At 58.3% G+C, this 9,295-nt stretch overlaps 1 protein-coding gene across 1 annotated transcript; it reads left to right on the top strand.

Moving 5' to 3' along the window:
• The first annotated feature begins 579 nt into the window (after positions 1-579).
• PIANP (PILR alpha associated neural protein) lies at positions 580-8,934 on the top strand. Its single transcript, XM_050914084.1, is given in 7 exon segments — positions 580-587; positions 7,009-7,077; positions 7,227-7,465; positions 7,468-7,791; positions 7,955-8,036; positions 8,292-8,519; positions 8,673-8,934. Coding segments are annotated over 6 exon segments (912 nt in total). The 5' UTR covers positions 580-587; positions 7,009-7,060; the 3' UTR covers positions 8,695-8,934.
• The last annotated feature ends 361 nt before the right edge of the window (positions 8,935-9,295 follow it).

Genomic DNA, 9,295 nt, shown 5'->3' with positions numbered 1-9,295 from the left:
GATCCCGAAATAACCGACGAGACGGGGGAGCGGAGCGGAGCGGAGCGGAGCCGAGCGGGCAGCGGCGGCGGGCAGCGGCGGCGGGGAGGCGGCGGGGGGCAGGTCCGGCGGGCGGCGGGCGCGGGGCTGCGGGAGCGCAGCGCGGGCGGGCAGGGAGCGGGAGGAGCCTTCGCACCCGGCCGCCGGGGCAGGGGGCTCCCGGGCCGGGGGGGACGCGCTGCCCCCGCCCGGCCTCTGCCCCCGCCCGGCTCCCCCGGCGCGCCCCTCGGGCGGCAGCGGGGGCGACGGTGCCGGACGCGCCCGTGCCAGCAGCCATGGGGTTAACGGGAGGCAGCGAGCGAGAGAGACAGAGACAGAGAGAGAGAAAGAGGGGCTGGACCAGTCCTCGGCAGCTGTTTATTTCAAGGCATCTCTCGCTCCCTCTCCCTCAGCCAGGGCTCAGCCTCATCAAACCTTCCTCCTCCTCCTCCTCCTCCTCCTCCTCTCCTTCCTTCGTCCTGGCCATGAGAGGCACCGGCAGCTGCAGCTGTGCTCCCCCAGCCCCCTGCTCCGCCGCCCCGGCTGCACCCCACTCGTCTCCCCGCAAGGTAAGTTCATCCTCTCAGCCCGGGCTTGGGGGACGGGGTGGGGATGGGGCTGCAGGGGCGAGGGGCAGGGAGGGATGCGCGTCCGTCTCCAAGTCATCTCTCCCCGTCTCCTTCCCTGTGTCCTTTCTCCCCCTTTCCCTTTCCCCTCTCCCCATCTAGGTGCTCTGTCTCCTCCTAGGCGGCTGTCTCCTCCTCCCCCCCCCCCCCCCCCCCCCCCCCCCTTTCTCCTCCTCTTTCAGTCTGGGGCAGGGGATGCCCGAGGGGCTGGGAGGGAGGGGGCACAGCCGAGGCAACGCTGCCTCTTGCCCTCCAGCTCTGGGCTCCATCACAGACCTGTTGTGCTGGAGCACTGGAGCCTGCGCTGAGGAAGGCGACTTCAGCCAAATTGGCGCAGCTGGAGAAAGGAAACGGAGGGGTCAATCCCTCCTCCTGCCTGGCCAAGGGTGCATCATGCGAGAGAGAGCAATTCAGAGGTGGAGACTCAGCACCTGAAGCACTCGGATGCCCGGGAACAGTAGGAAACTGGGAGGCAGAAGATTGGCAGACTCATGACATGTATTGCAGGCAGGCACTAGATGGCAGGGGACCGGCATCCTAGAGTGCTGCTTGGAATGGGGCCACACTCACAGTTCCCAGATGTAGGGAGACTTAAGCTCAGAGGACCATTGATGGGCTTCACACGCCCTTTCCCTAGCTACCGAAACATCCAAATGCACCATCACCCTTCCAGCCCTGGATTCTGCCCCAGCCTAGGATTTCCATACCCAGCCCATAAGTGCTTGCCCTGGTACCCTGCCACAGGAATTCCCACCAGCACTCACTGAACGCTGCAGGACCCGCACTGACACGGGGCGAGTGCTGTCAGCCCCTCCGCGGTCCTGCTGGATCCTCCTGGGTGCAGCCACCAACCCTCTCAGCCTCAGACACCAGGTAGAACAGCCTGACGTGAGCCACTGCATTCAGACTGCCAGCCCCCAAATTCAGCCTGCTCTGCGAGCTGTCGCCCTGGCCCCGTGCACAGCGGGAACTCCTTCCCCAGATGGGCTTGGCATCTCCCACCCCAGGGTACCAGCATTCGGATTCACGCTCCCACCTGCCAAAACTCCTCCAAGCGCAGCCCCTGGGGCAGCTGCTCTGGGATTCCTCCCTTTCCCCGTCCCCACCCAGCCAAATACAGCAGGACGTATGTATAGCCCGTTTTCACCAGCACCGGGGTTCATGCTTCCTGCTACCAAACCAGTAATGACTGCATTTCTGCCTCTTGGACCATGAACTCCGGGATGTTCATGGCCACTGAGAAAAATATAGGCGTGGGGTGCCTGGGGCACCAGGCAGTGTGTGTGGGGGTCTCACTGCCAGTGCCTAAACTCGCTCTGCTCGATGCTTGGAGATAGCTGCTATGTTCCACGGTCCCATATCATGGTCTCGTATCGGTAGCTGTCACCGTAGCCCTTAATGCTGGCTGGGAGTTAAAAAATGACAGCCAACCTAGCGTTCTTTCTCTGCGAGGAGGGTTGGGTCCTCCTCAGGTTTGTTTTGATTTTTTTATCACTATTTCGAGTGGGATTGTTGCCGTGGGGGAGCTGGGCAAAGAAAGGATTTGCATGAAGCTCTCGGTGCTGCGGGGTTGCTAATGGCGAGCGTTATTTCAGCCGGCAGTAAGTTTCATAATCTTGGCCCAGCTGCTGTGAATGTTCTGTTCCTCAGGGTCATGAGCTTCTTTCCCCTTCTTCCATCCCTTCCCCCTCTCCCCAAACTGGTTGGCAATTTCATTGTTCCAGTGGAATATATCCGTCATGTGAGGTCATCGCTGCATAAGGAGAGGTGATTGATTGCTTAGGTCACTGGGGCCTGTCCCATGCTGGGCTTTGAATGCTGGCTTGGAAACCTTGAACCAGACTCTGCTCAAAGGAGAGGCGATGTGGGGTGCAGAGGGGCACGATGATGCATTCCCGGCAGCTTGAGTCGCCGAGCAAACAGACTGCTGCATTCTGAACTAGCTGGAGCGCTCTGAGAGCAGACGGCTTCATTCCTAGAGGCACAGTATCACAGCAGTCAAGCTCGAGATGTTACAAAAATACAGATAGATCATCATCTGCCAGCCGAGCCAGACAGAGTCGGGTGCAACTCTTTTCCCATCCCCGGATGGAAGGAGACTCTACCCACTTCTCACTAACACGGCTTGTGTGTGCTTGGCTTCATCCGATTGCTCTTCAGTCAGAGCTGATCTTGGCTAGGCATTGAGAAAGCTGTGAGATTCTCAAATTTTAAGGCCAGAGGGACCATTTTGATCATCGAGTCTGACCTACAGCAGAGCACAGGCCAGAGAATTTCACCAATTTCATTTCCTGCATCGAGCCCATAACTTCTGATTTAACTGTAGTGTCTCTTTTAGAAATACGGCCACGCAAAGGCTCCAGGCGGTAGGGAATACACCACCTGCCTAGGTGAATTGTGCTAGTGTGTGACCCTCTTTATTAATAGTATTGTTCCTCATTTGAATTTGTCAAACTTCAGCATTTTGTAACAGAAGGTTACAGACTGCATTTGATGCGAGGGAGCTACAGCGCGGGTATTGCCTGCACACGGCTGGCACCTCAGCTCTTTTATTCCTGTGACGGCTTTTATATTTGGATAGGATTTATCTTTGGGACCACGGTATACAAAAGTCCCAGACATGGAGAAGGAGTTACTGGCAGCAAATCGTAGGGCTTCCCTGGGGCGCGGTAGCATCTGAACTCTGGAGCTCCGGGTGTCACATTCAGGGTTTAGTCTGTGCTCCCTGCTCAGAGCAGGAGTGCAGCAGGCTTTGCTCCTAGCCATTAGTTAGGATGTAAATTCCCAGCCCTCTTGGTGAACGGGGATACATGCTTTGGGGCATGGCTACCGAGATCTGCTCTCTCACATCCCAGCAACGGTGGGTCCGTGCTGCGGGAGACTTACAAAGAGGGAGGAAGCACAGCTGGGTCCCTGACTCTGGGGAACAGCAGCAGGATTTGTGCTTCCATCCTGCAAATGCAATGAGAACAGCTCCTAATAGATTAGCCCCAGGGATCTCTGGTCTGGACCAGTAGTGGGGTCCATATGCAGTAGCAAAGAGCAGTGTAATTCTTACTCACGGCTTTCAAGCACCAAGATTCACAAACTGAGCTCCGTGAAGTGCCCTGGGGAAATAGCTTTGTCATTCACACTCTGTCATCTGTGCATCACAGGACTGGAACGCTGCGATGAAGGCTCTGTACCTAGAGTGAAAATACACAGGTCCATGTTTGGACCCTGGGAGTGGCCATGTCCGTTTTTATCACAATTAGACCTGGGAAACAGATCTGAAAGCAAGAGCCATGCCATGTGGTACTGGTGCAGAAATCCAGTCTCTCTGCTCTGGCACACAAAGGCCTTTTGAATGGTGGAAGGTGTGTGGATAGTGGGATTTATACATCCAGGTAGTAAGAGCATTGGTGTCCCCTCCTCCTCTCTGAAGATCTACCAGTTTATTCAGCATCCACACCGGGAGCTGCATACAGAGCTGAACGAAGAGCATTTGTTACACTTGCCCCACAACGCAGCAGGGTCTGTGCCCAGGACACAATCCCCACTGCCGGTGGCTAACTGCAGAGTGCCCCAGACATGCTTTATGTGCTGCTTTGTCAATAAGCCACAGGGGCATCCATGCTCTGTTTTGAACATGAGCGCTCCATGCGCAGTGGAGTCCAGCCCTCACTGGCTGGCATTTCCACCTGAAACCTTCCTTTGCTCTCATGGCATTTATGCTATGGGAGACACCTGTGTGCTTCTCCCAGCTCCTCCACAACCATGCCTGGGTGTGCTAGTGCAGGACACACTCTCAGTCTCCGGCCACGATATGATTAGCAAACCAGAATGTGTTGACTGAGACTGACTGACGTTGCCTCATTCCTGCACTCACCTGGAGCCACCTTTGGGGTAGGGGCACCGGGAGTCACCTGCTCTTCACCATTGGCTCCAGGACCTGTGCACAGCAGTGTCTCAGGTCTGAGGCTTACACCCAATGTCCGGGCTGTCACTTCCACAGCGTTATGTGTACACGAGGAGGCCAGTGCTGGGGCTCACTCCTTCCTCTCAGCTCCAGTTACAGCCATTACCTGCTCCATAGGGCTGAAATTCAGACTACTGGGTGTGAAAGCAATTCCGGATTTGGCTCTGTAGGGTTTCTTATTCCCAGGCCCTGGGAATCCATGGTCTGGGGTGCTGTTGCTACAGCTCACAATTTCAGCCAACAAGTACAGCGAGGTCTCCATTATAAGACATCCCAACAAACGAGAGGAGTGCAGTGAGCTGGGTGACCCAGCACATTGTGCACTTACACCCAGGCACATTTCTGCTGGTAGAGCCATCTGTGTTAGGAGGAGCGGTAGTGGTTACACGTGCACCCCTAACGTACCACACCCCCCCACGGGACTGGCACTGAGGTCTACCTGCACCTGGCGAAGATCTCCAGTCCTGGGCTGGCACTGTCCAGATCCACATCTCCTGCTGCCTGATGCAAAACAGCCCGCAGCCCCTGAAGACCAGAGCGGTAACTGAGAATGCCGTGCCACAAGCAGAGCAGGCTCTTCACCCCAGGGAACTACTGTCCCGTGGTGAGTCCCAGGCATGGCCCCAGCCACTCCAGGCCACCTTGAAACCACTCGGGCGGTTTGTGTGCCCTCTAGCCCGGGGACTCACATGAGGAGGTCCCCAACGCTTGGAATTCCCTCCCTTTCCAAAATCCAAAAGAAAATCTGTCACAGATTTGTGTTGCCAGACATGATCTTCCACGGCATCGTGATCATAATCCAGATGGCCACAATCTCACCAGCCTCTGGCTTCAGAAGAAACTTGCTCCGTTCTGCTGCCTCTCTGCAGAGCTGCCTGAGTCCCCTCCAAGGCTTAGAGGTTCAGGAGCAAAGTACAAAGAAATGCTGAGAATAGCTGCTCTTTTCTCCTCATCTTCATCTCAGGATCCCTCCAGAGACTGATCTTGCCCCGGAGGGAAGGGCAGGGCATTAGCCGACAATTCCTTTTTTTCTGTGAACTTTGTTTAAATATTTAACAGAAGAAAACTAAAAATATCCCAAGTTAATGCAGCAGGAGCTAGACAGCTGCTCACTCTTGGGTGCCTTTCCTCCCAGCCCCTCTCCTCAGGTGTACATCAGGGGCGTGAGTCCCACACCACAGCAAGCACCGGGCTCTTCCCTTAGCAAGAGGAAGCCTCCCATTCAGGAGGGGCTGCAGTTTTAGTTCAGGGCATGGGCTGAGCAGGAGGGGATGGCAGTAACCGCTTGGGAGCTGGGAGGTGCAACACAGCAGGCTCGGGGCTGGAGGTGCAGGGTTGGCCTCTGCATTGACTCCCTCGGCCAAGCATCCCCATTTCTCCATCCCGGCAGCCACAGAAGGGCATGACCATGGGTTGTCAGCATTCATGCTTTCCCCTTCACAATGAGCTGAGTATCTTGAATGATTTTTTTTGTGTGTGTGCGCGTGCGGTCTTTGTTGCGGAGAGGATCCCGGGTCAGGCACATCACAGCTCACCAGGGAAGGGCCGGCACTGCGCTGCGCCCGGCCAAGGGAAGGGGCAGACGGCAAGAAGGGTGGCTGTGCTACCGCCAGACTGATGCCAGAGGGTGGCGTGTGGCGGGTGCAGAAATCCAGCTGGGGGGACCGGCCCTTACTCTGTGTTACTGCTGCTGCCTAGTGCTGCTCGGCCATGGGAGGTGGGAGAGAAAGGAGAGGAATAGGGGAGAAAAGGAGGGACGGGACAGCACAGAGGACACTAGGACAAAGAGTGTGTGAAGGTAATTCCGTGTTAGCTAAGAGGAAAGTAAATACTAAATATTTGATAGGCATATTTTTGCTCTTAAAGTCTTTAGTAAGGCTGGACTTTTCTCGCTGATTCACTCCCTCTCTCTCAGTCTTCTTGGTTTATCACTTTCGTGCTTCCCCTCTCACTCCCTCACTCTGGCACACAATGAAGAGGCTCTTTTTTAATAAATGGATTACACGCTCTACACTATAAATAAACACAGGAATTAAGATTCCAACTTGTTCCAGCGATAAGCAAACAAAGATGCCAAATCCCCCTCTCGGCCCTCAGACAGGAGAGTCCCCAGGGAAGCTGCGCATGTGCCTCTGCACGTGTGCTCCAGAGATTGCTCCTTGCTTTTGTGTGCATATGCTAACGCGCGTGTTTCTGTGCAGCATTGGGGTCAGGGGGATGATGCACCTCTGTGCAGCAGAGCACACAGGCATGGGGAGCACAAGAGCAGGAGCGGGCGCTCGTGTGGGTGCACAGGCACCTCATTGCCCTGCCCACCGGGGCCCGTGGTGGCACACACTGCCTCCAGGGAGAGAGCGGCTGCCGCCAGGTGAGGGGACACTGACGCATCTCTCTTTGGGTTCCCAGTGAAGAAGATGAGACAGGATCCTCGCTGAGCAAAGACGCTGTTGCACCTGAAATGGAGCCCAGTGCCTGGTAGGTTCACAGCTTCCCACGTTCGCCAGCGACGCGGGAAGATGACGGGAGCGTGGGTGGTGGGCTGCTCCTGGCTGCTCCGGGCTTGGCCTCTTGACAGGAGGGGCGTTTCAGATAAGGCTCTCTTCTTCCTCCCCCCCACCCCACAGCAGGATGCCTCCACTCCTCTCCTGCGTCCACTCCCTGCAGCTTTGGCATCTCCTCCTCCTGGTCTCGGCCGTCCCTCCTCCTGGCGTCTGGTCTCTTCGCTCTCGGGGCCCGGCGGCCGCTCGGCCTCTTTGCACCCGTCGGAGCCCCTCAGCCCCACGGCCCATTTGCATCTGGGACAGGACCTCGCTGCCAGAGAGGGATTCTCGCTTCGCCCTGCCACGCCAGCGGGTCCTGGCACCCCGGGGGGAGAGCTGCGGCACGTCGTGCGGCTGAGGCGCCAGGCGGTGGGGGCCCGCCCCGCCACCCCCTCCGGATTCGAGGATGGCATGCCCTCCTCCCAGTACCCCTGGGCCATCGTGTGGGGCCCCACGGTGTCGGATGAGGACGGAGGGGACACCAACTCGGCCAACCCAGGCTTCCCACCGCTGGGATACACCTTTGTCTCGCCACACGGGATGGCAACGGCGCAGCCCAACTCCCACTCACTCCTGCACAACGCGGGGCTCAACCTGCGCGAGACCCCGGCCACCCTGCGGCCCTTCTTGTTTGGGCCCCGGGGGGAAGGTAAATCTGCCCTTTGCTTCTTTCACCCCCCCGCCCGTCCCCGCAGGAGCAGCTCCTTCTGCAAAATTCACAAGGGCCCCAGCAGGAACCTCCCCTTGCACTGCTGCTCTCCGGGGACCGGTGGGGGTGGCCATCACACCCCCCTCTCCCCTCTGTCTCGCAGGTGTGGACCCCCAGCTGTACGTCACCATCACCATCTCCATCATCATTGTCCTGGTTGCCACCGGGATCATATTCAAGTTCTGGTGAGTGGGGTTTGGGCCGGTGGAGGTTGTCACCATGCCAGTGTCTGCAGGTGGGTGGGCAGGAGGACTGTGGGCTTGGGACCCATTTGTCCCAAGGGTGCGGATCTGGTGCTGCAAGCCCTTGCGAGGTTTGGCACATGGCCGAGCTGGGCTTTAACGCTGATCATAGTGGGGTTCCATGAACCCTTCTGTCATCGAGGGCCGGGGCTCATCTGAGGGGCCACTCTTTACCTCACCCCTTGTCTCTCTCCAAAGCTGGGACCGTAATCAGAAACGCCGGCGTCACTCGGGGCAGCAGAGCGGTGGGAGGCAGCAGGAGAGCCAGCAGCCCCTCACGGACCTCTCCCCCACCACCGTCAGCATCCTGGGGCCCTACGGTGACTCTCTGGCCCCCACGCCCGAGGCAGAGGAGTCCAGGCAGGGCCAGGAGGGTGTGGAGAAACTGGGGGGCCATGGGAAGAGCACGGCCTTCCAGCTCAACCGGTGAGTGGCCGGTGAGCCGGGGCGGGAGGGGGTGGCGGGGGACAGGGGGACAGGCAGGCTGAGGCAGGGCAAAGGCGCTGGTCGGTTAGCGGGGGCAGTGGGGCGGTGTAAGCGCCTGTTGCTAATTAATTTCCGATTCCCTTTTCCCCCCAGAATCCCCCTGGTGAACCTGTGACGCTCACGGGAGAAGCAGAGCTGGCTCCCCCCACCCTCCTGTCACAGCCGGCGAGCGCAGACTCCCGCCGCCTCTGCTGCCCCAGGAAAAAACGACCTCCTTGTGCCATGGCCCGCCACCACCATTATTAACTAACTCCACCAGGACGTGCCTGGGCAAATGGACGAGCTGGGCCTCCTTAGCCTCCTGCTGGGGGAAGGTTGGGGACCCCCCCCGCCCACGCAGGACAGGGTGATGAGAGAGCGGGATGGTGGGAGGGAAGACAGCTGGTGGTGGTGTGAAATCTTGGCCTCCCCGGCCCCTCTCCTAGCACACACATACAGACACACACACACCTCTGGATCTCCGTGACTCTCTCACCAGTGCATGCCTGACATCGGGGGTAGGCGAGGTGGAAAGGCGTACCCCTGTCCCCGTGGGCCCTAACCCCTCTGTGTGTCCCTTCCCATGTCGTGTGCTTTGAAGTGAACGTCTGGAGTTCAGTGGCTGCAGGATTGCCCGCCGGGGCTCGGTCTCCCCTGAGCCGGGACTCAGGTGGTGGCAGGTTCTTCTGTTCCTGAGGCCTTGGCCCTGCCGAGGGTCCCAAGGGTGGGTGAAGCTT

Source organism: Gymnogyps californianus, chromosome 1 (assembly GCF_018139145.2).
Source record: "Gymnogyps californianus isolate 813 chromosome 1, ASM1813914v2, whole genome shotgun sequence".
NCBI lineage: Eukaryota > Metazoa > Chordata > Aves > Accipitriformes > Cathartidae > Gymnogyps > Gymnogyps californianus.
The sequence above is the reverse complement of the archived record's forward strand: the minus strand, read 5'-3'. Positions and strand labels throughout refer to the sequence as shown.